Source organism: Typopeltis vanoorti, chromosome 26, assembly GCF_054136105.1.
Source record: "Typopeltis vanoorti isolate ZY-2024b chromosome 26, IOZ_Tvanoo_1.0, whole genome shotgun sequence".
NCBI lineage: Eukaryota > Metazoa > Arthropoda > Arachnida > Uropygi > Thelyphonidae > Typopeltis > Typopeltis vanoorti.
This window is the reverse complement of record NC_143574.1, coordinates 31,313,192-31,335,314: the sequence shown is the minus strand read 5'-3', so window position 1 is coordinate 31,335,314 and position 22,123 is coordinate 31,313,192. Positions and strand designations below refer to the sequence as shown.

The window sequence follows — 22,123 nt, the reverse complement described above, 5'->3', positions numbered from 1 at the left end:
TTATTTATGGCTAGAACTGTTTTTTTTAAAGGCATTTTAAGCATGATATAAATTAAAATAAAAACACAGGCCACATCAAATTAAGCAAACATAACACCTTAGTATGCAGTCATGCAAAATTAGGGTAAGCTTTATCCAATTCATTGCATTTGTATTTTTTGCTTTGGCCAGCCAAATACTAAATCTTTCTGCTGATTTGACTGAAGTCAAATATTTGCAGAACATGCTGAATCCTGAAGTAAAACTAAATATTCGGTGCATTTCTAATAGAGAGTATTAGAAAGAACAGAGCTAAATGGAATGAAAGAGCAGAACAAGAACTTGGTTCAGATGTTAAGCTTCTATAGTTGGAATTGTCCATCATATTACTTCTCTTATGAACCACAAGGAGAAAACACTAAAATATGTTTTTCACTGAACTTCTATGAAAATAGTATCGGAAAGGAAATTATGACAATGTAAAGTTACAAAATATTTTATTCAAAAAACATATGATACATAATATTACAAATAATTAAGTGGCATAAGTGTTCTAGAAATAAGTCAATTTATTTTTAAAATATTTACTCACTAAATGCACAATCTTAATGAGAAATATCAGCTTGCATCAAATGGCATAAATTATAAATGTTTCCTGGTGTAATATTTGTTAGGACGAATTTGTTGCCTACTTCATTTCTGTTTTGATGCTTAGGAATGCAGTGACTGTTGAGAATCCACTTTTCCATTACTCCATTGAAGAGTATTGTAATAGGATCTTAAATCCTTTTTCACTTAAAGGCCTGTATTTGTTATGAATTTTTATCCAAAATTTAGCATGTGATAAATTGTGTCAGAGGAAAGATTTATCAATATATCGTTTTCATTCATAGATAGGATATTTGTCATGCCACTGAAATTTAATGGATCTGAAACCCTTAAAATCCTTTCTTGTCATCTCCAGAGATGTGATATTATCATACCCTTGAGAAGTGAAAACTTCTTGAGGGTGTGTTAATATCATTCTTAGATGGCATGTTTAATTCAATCTTAGGTGGTGCGTGCATGTGTTCTTGTGCACAACACTCTCAGTTTCAGTAGTTACATTCATAATTAGATCACTTGTAGATGGTCTGTATTCTTTGGCAGTATCACTAGTAGTAACTCCACTAATTTTTGTTGTTATTAAAAAAAAAATGTTATTTGCTATCCAATTGTTTTCGACTTCTGGTGGTCTTGTGAACAAAGGCTTTCCATCCCACTTGGCTTCTTATCCTTTATTTCAGCAATTGTAAGTTCAAGTTGGTACGTTCTTTTATGTTGTCCATCCAACTCTTTTGCAGTCTTCCTCTTCTTCTCATTCCCTCAATCTTCCCCAACATAACTGCCTTTTCCAATCTGCTCACATATTATGTCCAAAGTACATCAACTTCTGTTTAACGATCATTGCCTCCAAGGAGCATTCTGTCTTTATGCTCTCTAAAATCTTCTGATTGGTCATTCTTGCAGTCCATGGGATTCTTAATAGTCTCATCCATGCCCAGTGAATCGATTCATTTAAATTATGAATCAATTCACCTTCTATCTTTCTTTTTAATAATCCAGCTTTCACATCGTTACTGGAAATACCATTGCTTTGACAATTCTAACTTTCGTGGCCTTACTCACGGCTCTGTCTTTCATAATTTTTTGTTAAGTCAAAATTTTGGAAATCCCTACAAGTTCTTACAGAACCATAGGGTTCTGCAGAACACAGTTTTAAGAAAAACTGCCATAGAGAACTTAGTTCATTAAGTTTGAAGAATGACAGTGAGTGGATATTAATTAGCAATTACTCATGTTTTATATGGGCTTAAAATAAAGTAGAGGAATAATACTGGCAAGTTCAGCAGAAAATACCTATAGAAAAGGTTAGATATATAGGTTTGCCTAAGGAGAGAAACTTTTTTTCTTTTTTTATGTTGATTCCAAACACATATGGATAAGTTCTTTCTTTTTCCTGTAGTATGATGGATGGCCAGAGAGTTGGAAAGGAAGATAAAACTTATTCACATTTGTATAATGTATTTGAGAAATGTGTAGAGGGGGAGACTTGTTCAATGTCAACAGTAGAAGGAATAAATGAGGAGGAGAAATTTGTTCTGTGAGTTGTATATCTATATATTGTATTCCTTGAGAAATCTGTAAAGGGGGAGACTTTTGCAGTGTCAGCAGTAGAAGGAATAAAGGAGGAAGATAAATTTGTTCTGTGAGTTTGCAGTTGAACTGTTAAGGAATGCTGAGTAGCTGTTGCAAGCTTTTCAACTAATTTATTAAAGAGCAGTTCAGATGAACAGTAATAAAAGAAGTCTATAAGAAATGTCTGTGAGAAAGTTAGTTTAGTGAAATGGCCACATCTTATTTTTGTACTGAATTGACTATTTTTAGGGAATACTTAGGAGTAACATCCCAAATGTGAGAACAGTATTCTATGGTTGTAATAGATTTAACGGTATTGATATGAACACAGATGGATAAGAAAATAACTGTTTATTAACTTAAAAGCTAATATTTCGCTGGTATTATATCCAGCATCTCTTCAGAGCACACAACACAAAGTTTGTTACAAATGCAAGACAACCACAATCCGGTGTAACAGTGGGAATAAGTAATTGCAGCGTGCAACACAAGACTAAAGTCCTAATAGGGCACCATCTAGGTTAAAAAAAAAAAAAAAGTAGTTAAAAGTTTTGAAATAGTAGTCCAAATAATAGTGTTAGAAAGTTAGGGAAAAAAAAAAATAATAATTATTAATTTGGTCTCAGGATGACTGTCTCCCAAATCTTTGGTAGATTTATACAGTTGTTAAGGTTTGGAGTATGTTTTAAGGCTTCTGTTGATTCCAGGAACAACCTCTCTGACTTGTAGAAGCTTCTGTGCATTATTTTTGTTTCTTTCCAATTGATCCTGTGTGCAGGGGTATCCAAAGCATGGTCTGCCAAACCTGACTTGCCATAGCGAAAGTGTCAAATACATTTTTAGTGTTCACTGAGTTCTTCCTGTCTGTCCGTAGTAGGCTTGATAGCAAGAACAGGGCACTTCATAAACACCTGGATGTGATAAAGGAGTGCATTTGTCCTTAGGTGAACAGATGAGAGTTGCTAATTTTACATAAGGTTTAAATATTGTGCGCAGTTGGTGTTTGTTAAGCACCCTAGATATCTTTTCAGATGTGCCTTTAATGTATGGGATGGTGATAGTTTTGTTGTAATCTTCTGTGGTAGAGAGAGGGGATTTCTGGGTAGCATTTAGTATGATATCTATCTTATGGGGATTATAACCATTGGTTAAGAAGGTGTGACATAGGTGAGAAAGTTCATCAGTGAAAGTAATATCATTGGAACAGGTTGCTTTAGTGTTTTTAAGATACCATATTAATGTTTCACTCGGCCAAAGCCCAACGTATTTATAAAAGAGCAAGTTTAGCACTATTACAAGAACAGGTATACACTACTCGCCGAGAATTTTCAAAAATAAATTCCTCCATCAGTGTACTACGTGATATAGTATCTGACATTTTGAACCCGGAGCTATAGGATATCTTGGATAGAATCTCTGACTCGACAGCCAATAAAGAATTTGCTAAAGTTGAAAACTGACACCGGAAAAAATTTGAAATCCTCCAGCAACGCAATGTTACGCAGCAGCCGCAATTTCATCAAGATGGCATTGTCGTTGTGAATCTATCATCGACAACCTTATCCAAAGAGGCCACAAGTGCAGTCTTGGACACAATTTTGCCGTTACTCCTAAAGAAGTGCCTAAAACCAAAATAATGGCTTCTGTTGAATGCGGGATTTACCACTTGTCTCCAGCTATAGCCAATAATATTAGGTTAGACGTGGCCAATATCCTAATTCATTCTAAGCCTCCCAAAAATAATATCCCACATAAAGAAATAATAGCTCTAAAAGAACTACACAATAATAACCACATTACAATAACCAAATAGACAAAGGAAACCACTGTAGTAATGTATACAACAGAATATGAAAGCAAAATGCATGCACTGCTCCAAGACCGGTCTACATATCAAATCATAGATCAAGATCCTACCAACTCACAAAAGAATAAGGTGTGCAAGTTACTGAACAATGTCACTTCCTGGCCAAAAGAAATTGTCAAAAAACTCAAATCCTTGCATGTTAAAACACCCAGAATATATGGTGCTCCTAAAATACACAAACAAGGTACACCTTTGTGTCCTATTGTAAATAGCATAAACAGTCCTACATATAAACTAGCTAAACATTTAGCCAAATTACTAACCACTTACACAAACAATTCTCCCTCTTTTGTTAAAAATTTTACCCACCTAAAAAGTATTTTAGAAAACCACACCTTAAATAGTTCAGACCTAATGGTGAGTTTTGATATCACCTCATTATTCACTAATGTACCATTGACTGAAACACTTAACTTACTAAATTCACAATTTCCCCTGATATATTTCAGCTACTTAAATTCACAGTACAAGCAGGTTATTTTACATGGAAAAGGGAAAATATACAAACAATTAGATGGGACAGCTATGGGTTTGCCCCTTTCTCCCCCCTTAGCCAACTTCTACATAAGAACATCTGGAAAAACTAGCTATCAACACAGCCACTCTCAAACCTAGTCTCTGGCTATGCTATGTTGATGATCTGTTTGCTATTTGGCCACATGGCCCAGACACATTGAATACATTTTTAGTGCATCTAAATAGCCCAGCACCCTAAATTCCACTTTACAATGGAACTAGAAACCAATGACTGCCTTCCTGGACACACTGATCACATGTCTTCAAGAAGGTTCCTTATCATTTTCGGTTTATAGAAAACCCACACATAGAGGGAGATACTTACACAAACAATCACACCATCACCCTTCTCAACAGTATGGTATCTTAAAAACACTAACCCATAGAGCTAGAGCAATCTGATCCAATGACATTGCTCTCACTGCTGAACTTTCTCACCTATGTCACACCTTCTTAACCAATGGTTATAATCCCCATAAAATAGATAACATACTAAATGCTGCCCAGAAATCCCCTCTCTCTAGGGCTGCCAGGTTGGCAGCGAAACGACCCAGAGGAAGATCAAGATATAGGTGGATTGATACGGTACAAAGTGCTTTAGACAATAGAAATATAAGATCTGATAATGTTGGAGTCTTGACAAGTAACAGACTGATTTGGAGGAAAATTGTAGATAGGAAATTAATAATGATGTAATTTTTTTCATGTAGTACTATCATATCCTGTACACCCCTTGAGGGTACATGGCAGGAATTTGATGATGATGATACTTTTTTTTTTTTTTTTTTTTTTTTAAGACTATTATTTGGACTACTATTTCAAAACTTTGATTTTTTTATTTTTTATAACCTAGGTGGTGCCCTATTAGGACTTTAGTCTTGTGTTGCATGCTGCAATTACTTATACTAGCCCCACTGTTACACACCGGATTGTGGTTATCTTGCATTTGTAACAAACTGTGTTGTGTGCTCTGAAGATGCTGGATATAATATTAGCTTTTAAGTTAATAAATAGTTATTTTCTTATCCATCTGTGTTCATATCAATACTGTTAAATCTATTACAACATGTCTGATGAACACATAAGCCTATCCACGAGTATTCTATGGTTGTCCATATTTTTGATTTGTATAAAGTTAACAGTTGTTTGCAGGTAAATTAATGGTAATGCTTACTGTGTATTTGGTTGGAAGTCAACTGGAATAAGTCATTAATATATAGGAGGAAGAGGATGAGTGAGAGAACAGAGGCCTGTTGATTGCAGAGTTAGAGGATGAGGAATCATCCACATTAACATGTGATGAGAGTGTAATATCAGGAGGCTTGCAACCCAGTTTCATAAGTGGCTTTAGACTAAATGATGGCAGCAGCTTACTTAATAGATCTTTATGCCAGACTCACTCAAAAAACCTCTGAGATCTCAAGGGCAACCACTTGAGATTCGTGAGACTTGTCTACAGCATTTGTTCGAAGATAGATAAGCTGTTCCTCTATTGATCGAGATTTATTTATTATTCGAGAGCCCTCAATATAGCATAGAAGTTGAGTGTTGATAGTTTGTTCCATAACTCTGAAGAGACAAGATCCTCATTGTTTTCAGGGAACAGTGAAATGACTGCTACTGGAACAAATCTGAACACATCAGCAATGCTCAAGATTGATACCATCAACATAGAGGTATCAATGAAAAAGAAATGCAACTAGCAAAAGAATTGTATCGGCATTATAGACATTATGAAAACAAAGAAGACAAAAACAGGTGTGATTTTTCTGAGCAACATATACCAAATATTATATTAACACATTCGCACTAGTTTTACCATATGTATTTCACTTCCATTGGGTGGTCTCATTTATTTTCACAAAGCTTATATATCATGTAATTTGAACTAATTTCAAGTTATATATTCTCATATGCATCTCTGTTTGCTTTATACAAATTGTGTGTTTTCTGTAACAACTGTTACATAAATATACCAACCAAATATAGCATTCTTCTTAATTACTATATTCTAATATATCCTAAAACAAACATATTAGCCTACCCCTATGCAGATTTGGCTACAATTGAAGAACCATTACCATTATGTGTCCGCAAAATTGCAGCAAAGCACAGTGTTTTCTCTTGTCCCACTAGATGGTTAGGATGACAGCAAGAGAGGAGAGTGCCAATCACCCCAATGCAAACATGTTAAGGCAATGACGATAAAGAAACAGCTATAGTGTTCAACACTAAACATGAGGATAATCTTCTTGAATGGCATGCAATATCAAGGAGAATTATATGGGCAAATATCAGAATGGGATAATTAGACAATAAGATTATTTGTGCCTATGGTATCACAGAAGATTTCTACTAAGAAAGAAATAGAATTTTTGAGGCATTGGAGAAGGTAGCTAATGCAACAAAAAAGGAAAAGTTGGTCCTGGTTGGAGAGCTAAAGAGCAGAGTAGGAAATGATTATAAGACAGTTGTTTTGGAAAATTTGGAGAAAACAAAGTGAATAATAATAATAATGGTATTTGCCTGCTACATTTCCATTCAGGATGTGGACTAGTTATTACTAATGCCATGTTTCAACATTAAAGATGTGTATAAATTCGCATGGACAGAAGATGTAAGAAATAAGAAAAGTATCATTGACTGATTTATTGTTGATAGCAATATCTTCATGCTGGCTCTCAAGACAAAAGAGTATACAGAGAATTTAAAATTGGAAGTGATCAGCATTTAGTTTTGAGCAGGATATAAAATTGAATATCTTATCCAAAAGAAGAGTGTAAGAAGAAAGTTTTAAAATGATCAAAGTTGAGCAGCTTTCAGAGGTGAATTGTACACTCAAATACACAAACAATATTCAGAAAAAACTAAACATTTTGAAAACAAGAACATATCTTAGAGATTCAGTGGCAAACCCTGAAGAAAACATTGATTGATTCAGCCAGAGAGACATGTGGTGCTGTTGTCTGCATGAATAGAAAAATCAGAACTCCACGGTGTACTCAAAAATTGCCTCTTCAGAAAGTTGAAGAGGCAATTAAGGAAAAGAAGTAAGTCAACTTCTGCTCTGAAAGAATACAGAGAAAAATATAAGAAAGCAAAGCATCATGTAAAACTAGCTAAACAACTGTCATGGGAAGACTTTGGTAAGAACCAAAAAAAAAATGAATATCAGGAGGGTTGTAAAATATTCTGCAGACTATTGAAAAAGCTCAGAAATGGAGGAAAGAGTACTGTCAAAGATCAGAGACAATAAAGGCGATATGAAAACTGGAGATAAAGATATCCTAGATGTCTGAGTGATTACTTTGAAAGATTGTTAAAGAAAATAAGTAATGATAACAGGATGGTAGAAAATATTCAACAGGAATGTAATTAGGAATATATATCAATACTTGAAGTAGAAAAAGCCATCAAAAGCTTGAAATGTATAAAAGGCATCTGGGGTGGATGATATTCAACAAGAAATGTTTAAGTATGGAGGTATAAAAGTTTTAGTGACTACACTGCATAATTCAAAGGGTCAAATTCCAGATGTAGAGTTCTCATAGTATCTATCTTTAAAAAAAAATAATAATAAAATAAAACTGAATGTAGGAATTACAGAGAAATTTCCCTACTGAGTGTTCCTGTTAAGATTTATGCAAGTGTACTTGATAAGCAGCTAAAAAAATTGTGGAAGGCAGGCTTGGAGAAGAACAAGCTGGATTCAGTCCAAACAGAGATTGTCAGGATCAGATTTTCACTTTAAGGCAAATAGTTGATAAATCATGGGAATATAATAGAGATCTGTATTTGGGAATGGAGTGCTTAAGGCTAGATAACTGGGAGGAGACCTCCTCATGGCCTTTTGGGGAAAGTGGAGAATGGCTTCTGACCTGATGTTTAGTCCTCACCTTCTTATGGTGCACCCTGTTAGATATCTACCTGGATGCTAAATGAACAAGGATGGGCTTGCAATTTGGAATTTAGCCAACCAAATTGTATTCTTACTGGCTTATACCATAACTCAAAATGATGGTACAACACGACAGAATTTCATTCCAGCAGAGCCTGGTTAAACAATGCTTTTGCTGTTCAGGTAACCAGAGCATAAAGCAAAAAGTCAGATACTGGAACTAACCCCAGCTCAACATCAGTAGAGATCAAGATTGGCACCATCAACATAAGAAGCATCAATGGAAAAGGAATGTAACTAGAAGAATTGGATAAGCACCAGATCAACATAATAGGTGTTACCAAAAAAAAAAAAAAAAAAGACAAAAACAGGTGAGTTTTTTTTAAACAACAAATACAAGATGTTATATTTGGGAAATAACAATCAGGGAAAAGAAAGAGTAGCTTTAATATTAAACACTAAATATGAGGATAATCTTTTTGAATTTTAGGCAATATCAAATAGAGTGGTGTGGGTTAATGTCAGAATGGGAACCTGGACAGTGAGACTTATTTGTGCTTATGACTCAAATACACAAACATTATTCAAGAAAAACTGAAAGAGTTTGAAAACAAGAATCAAACCTTGGAGGTTCAGTGGCAAACCCTAAAAAAAACTTTGATTTAGCTAGAGAGGCATGTGATGAGGTAATCTGCAAGGATAGAAAAATCAGAAATCCATGTTAAAGAGGAAGTCAAGAAAAAGAAGAAAGCATATCAAAAGTTCCTGGTAAGTTAGTCAGCTTGTGCTCTTAGGAAATACAGAGAAAATGTAAGAAAGCAAATCATTGTGTAAAATTAGCCAAACAAAAGTCATGGGAAGACTTTGGTAAGAACATAGAATTTTGAAGCACAAGTACAATTTCAACAGTGTGGTATGAAAGATTCTGGCCAAATATGCAATGCAAGTATCCTCAGCTTTGTCAAGAAATAAAGTTACTGCTCATTGCTTTTCCTTCTTCATATTTGGTCGAGAAAGGATTTAGCATCATGTTGCAGTTGTTAGCTAAGCAGTGAAATAGACTGCAAATAAGGGAGAGAGGAGACTTGAGACTGTTTGTTGAACATTGAACCTGATATCGAAAAATTAGCAGGGTCTCATCAAGTTCAGGGTAGCCATTAATGATTGGCTTATTAAATACAGCAAATTTACATCTTTTTTTGGGTAAAAATTATTTTGTATCAAAGTCATTAATTTTTAATTAACAATCAGTTCAAATATGTTGATGGTAATTTAGGTTTGCATAATAATATATTATAATTATCTTATTGAGTTACTAACCTAGTGTAAAATTGAGCAGGGGGTACCAGGCAAAAAAAAAAGGTTAAGAACCACTGATCTATATGGATCACATTATGAAGGAAAGCAGTATTAAACTTGATGGAGATGTTAATCTCAACTGTTTACTTTATGCAGATGATGTTATACTCCTAAATAAATCCAGAACAAGTCTACAGGATTCCCTGACCAAATTGAATAACTGGTGCAATAAATTTGCTATGAAAATCGGCAAAAAAAAAAAAAAAAAGAAAGAAAGAAAACAATAAAAATAGACACAAATATCAAATGCATCCTGAATGGAGAACCTATAGAACAGTAAAACATTTAGACACAATTTTTAATGAAAATAGCAAATTCAGTATTGAAATAGACAACAGAATTAATAAACCTGTTATGGTTGAAAGTCAACAGAATAAATTTATATGGAATAAGAAACAAATCAGTCAAAACACAAAACTAGCAGTATACAAGACACTGTTCAAATCTATTTATTCTAACTTACAGATCTGAGAACTTGGTCAGAAATAAAAACACTTGATCAAAGACTGGAGGCCACAGATACGAGAATTCCAAGAAAGATTTACTGGAATGAGCAGGTGGCATCAATGGCAGTATCATGTTAAAAATCTGGATATTAGGAAAGAACTTGAATGTTGTTAGCATTCCTAAATGCTGACACATTGGAAGAGGGGGGGGGTATGATTGAGAAATTTAAGCTGATCCAGCTTTTCTGAAATAAAGATTGTAGAACCTAAACACCTGAGTATGCCTTATATATATATATATTTTTTTTTTTTTTTTTTTTTTGACAGCTTTAGAAAGCAAACTCATTGTTTAGTTCTTTGCTTTAGAACTAAAATTTAGTAATGTTTAATATTTTATTTTTTATTTCAGACACCTACCACAGATATATCAGGCTTTCTTAATGTCTGCAACTATGACTGATGATGTCCAGACCTTGAAAAAAATTGTTCTTCACAATGCTTGTATTTTGAAATTGGAGGAACCTGATTTACCTGAAACTGACCAGTTAACCCAGTATCATATTAAGTAAGTATACACAAATAAACTAGTTTCCAACATTTTCACATTGATAGACTACATCACTGATATTTGCTGAAAAAAGTGCCAAAGAGGAGCAGTTGTTTATTTATATATACATATTTGATGGAGAGGCAATAGTATTAAATATTACTCATTTAATGCAATTTAAGCATTTGAAATAGAATTTCAAATGCTTAAATGGGGGGGGGGGGGTGCTTAAGGATTAAAGCTGTATAACTGAGAGGAGACCTCCACATAGCCTTTAAAGGAATGCAGAAAACCGACTAGGGCTTCTGACCTAATCTCCAATCCTCACCTTCTCATGGTGCATCCAGTTGGGTATCTACCTGGATACTGAGCGAATGAGGATGGGCTAGCAATTTGGGATTTAGCCGACCGAATTATATTCTTATTGGCTTAAACCAAAATACAAAATGATGGTGCAACATGACAAAATTTCATGCTGACTGGGGTGTCGCCCAGTTAAACAAGGCCCCCATTGTTTTCGCCAGGGAACCAGAGCGAACAGCAAAAAGTAAGCTACTGGAACAAATCTGAAAGCACACCCCAACTCAACATCCCCAGAGTTAAAGATTGGTACTATCAACATAAGAAGCCTGAATGGCAAAGAAATGGAGCTAGCGGAGGAATAGATAAGTACCAGATCGACATAATAGGGGTGACTGAAACAAAAAAGACAAAAACTGGTGAGATCTTTCTGAGCAATAAATACAAAATGTTATATTCAGGAAATGACAATCAAGAAAAAGGAATAGCCATAGTATTCAACACAAAATACAAGGCTAATCTTCTTGAATGGCAGGCAGTCTCTGATGTGGGCAAATATCAACATGGGGAATTGGACAATGAGACTTATTTGTGCCTATAGTCTCACAGAAGGTTCTACTAAGATAGAAGTGGAGGAATTTTTGATGCTTTAGAAAAAGCAACTGACACAATGAAAAAGGAAAAGTTGGTCCTTGTTGGGGATCTAAATAGCAGAGTAGGAAATGATTGTCAGACATACAAAAATATTTTGGGAAAATTTGGAGAAAAGAGCAAAGCTAATAATAATGGCAAATACCTGTTGGATTTCTGCTCAGGACATAGACTGGTTATTACTAACACCATGTTCCAACATTAAAAAAAAATGTGCACAAATTCACATGGAGAGAAGAGGCAAGGAATAAGAAAAGTCTCATTGACTATGTTATTGTTGATAGTGATGTTTTCTCCCTGGTGCAGGACACCAGAGTGTACAGAGGATTTGAAATTGGAAGAGATCACTATTTAGTCTTGAGCAGGATAAAATTGAATTTCATATTGAAAAGAATAACATGTAAAAAGTTTTAAAGTGAATAAAAGTTGAGCAGCTTAATTGTGAACTGTAGACTAAAATACACAAAGATTATTGAAGAAAAAATTAAAGAGTTTGAGAACAAGAACCAAACCTTGGAGATTCAGTGCCAAACCTTGAAGAAAACCCTGATTGATTCAGCTAGAGAGGCATGTGGTGAAGATGTTTGCAAGGATAGGAAAATTACAACTCCATGGTGGACACAGGAAGTTACAGATGCAGTGAAGGAAAAGAAGAAATCATATCAAAAGTTCCTGGGAAATGACTCAGCTTTTGCTCTTAGAAAATACAGAGACAAATGTAAGAATGCGAAACACTGTGTAAAACTAGCTAAACAAAAGTCATGGGAGGATTTTGGCAAGAACATAGAAAATAAATATCAAGAAGGTGGTAAGATATTCTTGAGGTTGTTGAAGAAGCTTAGAAATGGAGGAAAGAGTGTTGTAAAAGGAGTTAGAGATGATAAAGGTGACATGAAAACAGGAGAAAAAGATATCCTTGAAGTATGGAGTAATTACTTCAAAAAAATGCTAAATGAAACAAGCAGTGAAATCACATGGTAAAAAACAATCAACAGGCATACAGTTAGGAATACATATCCATACTTGAAGTAGAAAAAGCCATCGAAGGCTTTAATTGTGAAAAGGCAGCAGGAGTAGATGATATTCGGCCAGAAATGCTGAAGTATGGTGGTATAAAATCTTACAGTGGCTGCACTGCATAGTTCAGAAGGCCTGGACAAATGGACGAATTTCTGATGATTGCAGTAGAGCTCTAATAGTACTCATATATAAAAAGGGGAATAAAACTGAATGTGAGAATTACAGAGGGATTTCCCTACTGAGTGTTCCTGGTAAGATTTATGCAAGTATACTTGAGAAACGGTTGAGAAGAATTGTGGAAGAAAAGCTTGGTGAAGAACAAGCTGGATTCAGGCCAAATAGAGGCTGCCAGGATCAGATCTGCACTTTACGACAAATAGTTGAGAAAGCATGGGAATATAACAAAGATCTGTATTTAAGTTTTGTCGATCTAGGAAAGGCATATGACAAGGTGCCAAGAGAGAAGCTATTCAATACACTACAGTTATATGGTGTCAATGGGACATTATATCAAGCAATCCTTAGTCTTTGTTTGAGTTGCAAGTCAGCAGTTAGAATTGAAGGAAGTACAGGAAGATGGTTTAATGTTAAATATGGTGTGAGACAAGGATGTACATTATTCCTTCTGTTATTCATTATCTTTATGAATTGCATTATGAAGGAAAGTGGTAATAAACATGATATCAGAATTGGAGATGTTAATATCAGCTGTTTGCTTTATGCAGACAATGTTATACTTCTAAATAAATCCGCTACAAGTCTGCAAGATTCCCTGACTAAATTGAATAACTGTTGTAATAGCTATGGAATGAAGGTCAGCAATAAAAAGACAAAGACAATGAAAATAGGTAGAATCGTTGAAAATGTTAACTTGTTTTGAATGAAGAACCTGTGGAACAAGTAAAACCTTTCAGCTACTTTGGCATGATTTTTAGTGAAGATGGTAAATTAAATATGGAAATAGACAACAGAATTAACGAATAAATTCATATGGAATAAGAGATAAATTAGTCGGAACACTAAATTAGCTGTATACAAGACAGTGTTCAAACCAGTTTTAACTTATGGATCTGAGAGCTGATTCGGAAGTAAAACACTTGACGAAAGACTAGAGACCGCAGATATGAGCTTCTGAGAAAAATTAGAGGCACGAACAGATGGCATCAATGGCAATATCATATTTAAAATGAGGATGTTAGGTTAAGAACTTGACATTGTCAGCATCCAGGAATGCATTAGCAGAGCTAATTTCAGGTGGTTTGGTCACTTAAACAGAATGGGAGAGGAAAGATTAGCAAAACAGGTGTTCTCTGCCAGGTTGGCAGGAAAATGATCCAGAGGAAGACCGAGATATAGGTGGATTGATATGGTACAAAGTGCCATAGATGATAGAAATATAAGATCTGATAATGTTGGAGTCTTGACAAGTAACAGACTGATTTGGAGGAAAACTGTAGATAGGAAGTTAGTAATGATGTAAATTTTTCATGTAGTACTGTCATATCTTGTACACCCCTTGAGGGTACATATCATGAATTTGATGATGATGAAATTTCATTTACAAATAGGTGGCTCATTCTCTGAAAAGAACTGGTTTAGATATGCAATTAGTGTTTGAAAACCTAACAAGGCAATATCTCATCTTCCTTATACCCTCTTTTACCTTGCAGTGTCGAGGGTCCATTGATCATCGGACCTCACTCCGTTTACAGGATAAGGTGGTCAGCCTTATGGCCTGTAGTGTTGAGTTCTCAAGGCCAGTTTGCCTGCTTTGTGGGATGAAAAACCCTGCTGTCCACGCCCAAGACTGGCTAACTTGGCTATGGCTGAGGAAGATCCTTCAGCTCCTCACGTCACCAACGGGAATCGAACCTTGGACACTCCTTCCCTAGGCATATGGTTGTGAAGCGCATAGCCACTAGGCTAACTGCATGGACTCACAAGGCAATATTCATAGTTAAATTTCTCATCATCATCTGTCTCAGAGCTTTCAAATGTTCAGAATTCCAAATGGTTTTCTTTTTTCAAATACATTGATACTGTAGGAATAGATGTAGATGCAACTGCTATTACCAGCAGTTTCACACAAATCATTCCATGTGCTCATCCGAATAATTACTTGCCAAATTTTCATAATCTTTTCCCTGTTAATAAACACAAGTAGCTGTTGTTTGTTCTATAGGCATTTCATCTCACAATTTAGCATTAATTTAGCATCAGCTACTCTTTAATTCATATCATTTACTTACTTGCTGTCCTCTTCCATCGGAATGGGTTGCGTCCTTCCATGTTTCCACAACAACCTCCAAGAGTCGGTTTCTTGCTGATGAGCAGTCTATATGTTTGTAATCCAGAGTTGACCTTTATTGTTGTTATCCATTTAGTTCTTGGTCTTCCCTTTTTCTTTTTCTTTTATTCTTGCATACAGAGTCTTTTTGATAGCATTCTCTCGACATGTCTGTATCACTGAAGTTGTGTTCTTTTGATCTTTTCGATTAAAGAGTCTGTATATTTTAGGTCTTGTCTTACAGTTTCATTTGCTTTCTTTTCTGCCCATTTTGTTTTATTTATTTTTCTGAGATATTTCACCTCGAAAGCCTCCAGTTTTTGTATCTCTGTCTTCTTGAGTGTCCAAGTTTCTGAAGCATATAACACAGTGGGTATTATAATTGCATTATATAATTTTATTTTTAGAGGTTTGGAGATTTTATTATTTTTCCAGATTTTAACTAGCTTATTAAATGATGACCATGCAATCGATATTCTATGTTTAATAGTGGTCATGATATCTAGGTGTTCTGTTATTACTGTTCCTAAATAGTTGAATTGTTTTACCTGTTCAATTGTTGATCCATTCAAGGAGAAGTTTAGTTTTTCTTCGTTTTTTCCAATTATCAAGATTTTTGTTTTGTCTGTATTTATGGTCATTCTGTATTCTTTAGCCATATTGTTTAGTTTGGTTATTAGGTTCACCATTTTTTCTTTTATGTCTGTTATCATTACAATGTCATCTGCGTATTTTATGTTATTTAGGTTGACTCCTTTTTCTCCTTACAAGGCTTGGTTAACCATATCCTCTAGGTAGAAGTTAAAAAGATATGGGGAGATGGGACATCCTTGGGCTACTCTTTTACTGACGTTTATTTTATTTGTTGTTATACTATTGAATTTAATTATTGCTTCTGTGAGACTATAATATTTTCTAAGAAGTTTAGGGTGTCTTCATCAATTTGTTTCTGTTTTAATATTCTTAATAAGATTATTCTGTTTATTGAGTCAAATGCCTGTTTGAAATCTATAAAACAGTAATAGATATTTTTGTTATGTTCCCAGTATAATTCTGCTAGTCTTTGTATTATGAAGATCTGATCCAATGTGGAGCGATTCTTTCTGAAGCCTGCCTGTTCTTCACTAAGAATGATCTCATATGTACTCTTTATTCTGTAAGATTCTTGTAAATATTTTGTAAGCATGGCTGAGTAACATGATTGGTCTGTAGTTTTTACAATTTTTCTTATCACCTTTCTTGTAAATTGGCATGATAATTCCTGTTCTCCAATCTTCTGGTATTTCTCCTGATTTAATGATTTTGTTGAAAAGTGTGGTAAGGAATTTTAAAGTTGTTTGCATTCCTTCTTTCCGGAGTGCTGATGGAATTTGATCTATCCCTGGTGCTTTGACAGATTTCATTTGCTTTAGAGCATTCTCCACTTCCAATGGAAGGATCATTAAGGTGTCATGTCTTGAGTTAGTGTGGGGCTTTGTTTTAGCATCATAAAAATGCTAAATCGTATACTTTGTGATTTCTGTTCTGCAATTCCTTAGACTGCTCTTTTCAGTCATTTGATCCAAACATTTGCATGGAAAATTAAGTAGTTCTTACAGTTTTGGAAACATTTATTCTCCATTCCATATTAAATTCTCATTCCTTACCTAAGCCTGACTTTTCAAAGTAGCAATCCAAGATAAAATCAAGCGTTTTGGCTTTTTTGAAATCTCTAGCTTCCATTTTGCATATACTAAAATTCACAATTATTGCTTGTAGAGAAATTATCAGCCCATAAAAAACTATTTTAAAAGTCATCAGAAAATTTTCATTGTGTCCTTTTACACATACAGACCACTGAATCATCATCATCATCAAATTCCTGACATGTACCATTAAGGGGTGTACAGGATATGATAGTACTACATGAAAACCTTTCATCATTACTGACTTCCTATCTACAGTTTTCCTCCAAATCAATCTGTTATCTATCAAGACTCCAACATTATTGGATCTTATATTTCTGTCTTCTAAGGCACTTTTTACTGTATCAATCCATCTATATCTTGGTCTTCTTGGATACTACAGATATCCAAGAAATTCTCCTTTGACATGCCATGTACTAAGCAAATGAACAATTGCTTAGAATGAGTGAACAAAACTTCTAGACTGTCAATTTTTGCCACCTTAAACAGTAATCTTCCAAACCATTCTTCTGTAGAATTATGATAACTCAGTCCAAAAAAAAAACTTCCAGCCTTGTAGAAAAGACCTGTTTTTGAATCCCATCTAGGACATGAAGAATCTTTATAAAAGTTTTCTCATTTTTTTCATTCCCACAAAACAGGAAAGCCAGCCAGAAGAATACATTCACTTAATAGAGACAGCACACTGCATCATAGTCTTTGCTGCTTTGGCCATAATTCTAAAAATCACAACCAATTTCCACTTAGAACCTTTAATAATACCAAAATTGCTGAATTGTCATGAAATATCTCCTTGTGGTGCACCTGGATGATGTCTTTGGCGGCTAAACTTTCACGACTATTGGGAACCCAACCTGTCATTTTTTGACCTCCCGGCTAATATGTGCAAATTGAAAGGAAACTCTAACAGGATCGAATGAAGCAGACCTTTTTGAGAAGGTTACAAAACTGACCAAAAAATAATGGAAATTGAATTTACCCTACAGATACTGCAGATTAACTTAGAGGATGCCTCCCGAGCCAAAAGTGGACTACTTAGGAAAATCTGCAGGACAAATAACATTGATTTAATCTCTGTCCAGAAACTACATATCAGCAAAGAAGATGAGATTACCACACAAGTTAATATCATTGGCTACAGGTCACTAGGCTACATCCTGTCACCAATATATGGTTCTGCTATTTACGTGCGAGAGAACATGGAAAAATTCAAAATACTATCCTTTTCTAATCATAATAACATTGAGATCATCACAAACCACCAAAACAAACTTGGTCTATCCCAGCTCTTTCTGCTCACCAACATCCAGCAGTCTAGGAGATATCATAGGAGATATTAACAGTCAACATTATTCCTGGGACTATTGTAGAAATGATATCAATGGTACTAGACTGATGAAATGGGCTGAAAGCCTTGGGCTATCACTGGTTTTTGATGCAAAAGACTCTGGAACTTTTAAATCAGGTAGATGGAAGAGAGACTCAAACCTTGACCTCTGTTTTTTGTCACTTGTAACACCAAGGATAATCCTTTGCCCACTGATAGGAAAGTACTTGAAAACTTTCCAGGATCTCAACATAGACCTAGACCTGTTATTCTATAGGAACACAAATCCCAATTATACAATCTGTAGAAACACCAAGATGAAATTTTTGCAAAGCTGACTGGGAACAGTACTCTAAACAAATTGAATCTAACATCCATTGGGTCCAACCTGAAGTTGAAAATTACAAACTTTTGTAGGAGTGCTGATAGGTGTGCTGCAAAATGATGTATACCAAGAGGTTTCCAGAAACAGTACACCCCATGCTGATCTCCTGAAATTGGATAAAGAATTTTAGAAATGCTTAATGAACAATGACAACAACGTTGGAAAACCACAACCAAAAATTTAGACTTCACCCACTCTAGCCGCAAAGCTTGGGCCTTGCTACAAAAACTTGGAACTGGATCAGTTTCTAAGCAGAAAGAAGTCACGGAGATCACTCCTAATAACATAGCAACTAGAATCCAGCAAACATCTAACAACGTAAAGATTAGTGTATCCTATTCTAAAGAAATTATGACCAAATATATCCATGTTTATAGAAGTGTCAAACAAAATAACCACCTCTCAATGCCATTCACTGAAAACGAACTGATTCAATCAATTAAATCACTGAAAAATAACAAAGCAGCATGCCTGGATGGTATATACCCTGAATTCATTAAACATCTTGTAAGTAATGCTCATAATTGGCTTTTGCAGTTTTTCTGTAAAATTCTAGAAAGTGGGAATATCCCAAAGGAATTCCTGAAGAGCAAAGTTTTAGCCATCCTAAAACCTGGAGAAGAGCCTACTGATGCAGCAAACTATTGACCTATCTTTACTAAGTATTCCCTATAAACCTTTTGAACGATTACTCTATAATCGAATTTACCCATTGATTACTGCCATAGCACCAAATGAACAAGCCAGGTTCAGAGCCTCTTGCAGTTGCTTGGATAAAGTACTTCCCCTTACTACACGTATAGAAGCTGGTTTTCAAAAAGGCCTTAAAACCTCAGTAGCATTAAATGATCTGTCTGCTGTACGACAGTTTGGGTGAATGGACTCATACTGTAATACAAAACCCAAAGATGATTAACATCCAAAAGCTCCTGACATCAAAGCACAAATTCGAGGTGTTAACTGAATAGCAAAAATAGTCTCTTTAAAGTACTAAAAAATGAACTACCACAGGGCTCTGTGCTAGCTCTGCTCCTCTTTAATTTATACATTAGTGGCATGCCACAAGCCTCCTCCCAAAAGTTTGCATACACAGACAATTGGCAACTCAGACTGTACACCTGAAAGTGGCCAAGACTGTGCTCAGTTCTGACCTTGAAGTTCTGTACAACCATTACACCAAATGGCATCTCTGTCCAAATTCCTTTAAAACTGAAGTTTGCACATTTCAGTTGAACAATCATCAAGCTGATAAACTGCTGAAGGTCTCATTCAAAGGAAAAATTTTGAAGCATAACTCCAACCCAAAATATCTCAAGGTCACCTTAGATCGCTCTTTAACCTTCAGGAAATACTTGGAAAATGTTTCCCAAAAGCTAAAAACTAGGAATAATATCATCAGGAAGCTTGTGCGTTTGGGCTGGGGGGCAGGAGCCAACACTTTAAAATTTGCTGCCCATACCCTAGTGCACTCTTGTGCAGAATACCGTGCTCCAGTGTGGTATTTGAGTCACCGTGTCATCAAGGTCGATGTGCAACTTAACAATACCGTGAGAATTATCACGGGTTGCATAAAGTCTACACCTGTTGGGTGGCTACCAATACTCTAACATCATACCACCAGACATAAGGAGGAAAGCTGCTGCTAACAGAGAGTAATAAAAGGGATGGAAAATAACAACTTTCCTATCCATGAGAACTTCCAAAATCTACCACCTATTTGTTTAAAGTCCTGCAACCCGATCTGGAAAACTCAGCAACCAGATACATATTCTCCTGAAACTGAATGGAAGAATCATTGTTGAAATACATACTTCAACAATAAAAAATGGACACCTCATTACAGACCCCACAACAGAGGCCCCCTGGCTTTGACCTGCCCAGACAACAATGGAGCACAGTCAACTTCCTGAAGACAGGCCATGCTAGATGTGCTACCATGATGTACAAGTGTGGCTTGTGTCAATTCCCAATATGTGACTGTGGTGCTGATCGACACAATCATATTATCCAGGACTGCCCACTGCAGAGTTTTAAGGGCACATTGATGGACCTGTTCCAGGCTATCCATTGTAGTCCAGTGGATACAATCTGAACTTAAATTTGTGACTTATAGTATCTAGTTTTAGTATATATGGTCTTGCCACCTATGTACGTAATACCCTAGAAGATTCCCACCTCGTTACAACCAGCATTGTCGGCGGCGTGCATCTGATAACAACTATATAGGGAACATAACCATTACCAACGTGTATATAAACCCCCTACCCTCTTGTGGCATCCACAAGTTCTACCAGTGCACAGCCACCACATGCTATGGAAATATGCTTCCAACAATGAATGCGAAGAGACTTTGACTGAATGGGCAGAAATTCACAACATGCACCTAATTTTCGATGCAAAAGATAGATCTTCCTTCGGGTCAGCAGCTAGGAAAGGGAGTACAACCCCGACTTCTGCTTCATCACTCAAGACAACAGTGAACGACCGTTACCTACATCGAGAAGAGTTCTCTCCAACTTTCCCAGAAGCCAACATAGACCAATTATATTAGAGGTAGGTCTGCAGGTACCCCTTGTCAGATCCATCCAACGTCCCCGTTGGAACTTCCAAAAAGCCGACTGGGATACATTTGCTGCCTGTCTTGCCAAATATGTCCGTTGGATTCCTCCAACAAGCAGTAATTACAAGAGATTTGCGGGATCGTTCTTAGCTGTAGGTAAGAAACCATACCAAGAGGCTTCCGGAAGGAGTATATCCCTGGATGGGATGATAGTAATAAACTGTATCAAGAATATCTAGAGTGTAGCGATCTTGAAATTGCAGATGAACTCATTCACGGCCTTGACACCAACCGGCAGAAGAAATGGACTGAAACAGTAGAAAGACTCGATTTTTGGCATTCCAGTAGAAAAGCATGGAGTCTTCTAAGAAACTAGGTAGTGACACCCTGACTGTCCGGGAACAATCAGCTATTTCTCCTAACCAATATGCATCACATATTGTCAACACGTCAAGATATACCACCAAGGACAAACAACACACTCTTCAAATAAAAGAGAACTTGCATATTTGAAAAATAACAGACCATCAGATCCTCTATATTCACAGCCCTTCACTCTTGAAGATATTAACACTGCTCTAATGGATATGAAACCAGGCAAGGCTCCAGGTTTCGATGGAATTCATCCTGATTATTTCCTTCTGAAGACAGGCCAAACAACTCGACAGTTGTTGGCTTGCTTTTTCTCTGACAACCTCCAGACTGGTAGACTTCCAAAACAGTTTAAGAAGAACAAAAATTATCCCTATCTTAAAACCAGGAAAAACCAACAACAAACCAGAAAACTACCAACCAATTGCCCTGCTTAGCACCTGTTATGAGCTCCTAGAAAGGCTCATCCTTATTAGAATTGCCCCTAAGATAATAGAAAAAGTCCCAGTGGAACAGGCAGGATTCAGACATAAACAAAGCTGCTGTGATCAGGTTCTGTCACTCACCACACACATATATAGAGGCAGGCTACCAACAATGCCGGAAAACAGCTGTAGCTTTTGTAGATCTTACCACAGCTTATGACACAGTCTGGAGGCATTGCGCAGTCTGCAAGTTGCTCCGTGCAGTCCCATGCAAAACAATAGCAAAACTAATTGATAACATGCTAAGCAACTGCTTGTTCC

General features: G+C 35.9%; 1 protein-coding gene across 1 annotated transcript in view; it reads left to right on the top strand.

The window, feature by feature from the left end:
- The window catches only part of Ddx56 (putative ATP-dependent RNA helicase DDX56), a 178,339-nt gene that overhangs the window by 71,085 nt on the left and 85,131 nt on the right, over positions 1 to 22,123 (top strand). Inside the window, exon 6 of the mRNA XM_090414917.1 lies at positions 10,653 to 10,808. Within this exon, the coding sequence (XP_090271043.1) occupies positions 10,653 to 10,808 (156 nt within the window). The remainder of the gene's footprint in view (positions 1 to 10,652; positions 10,809 to 22,123) is intronic.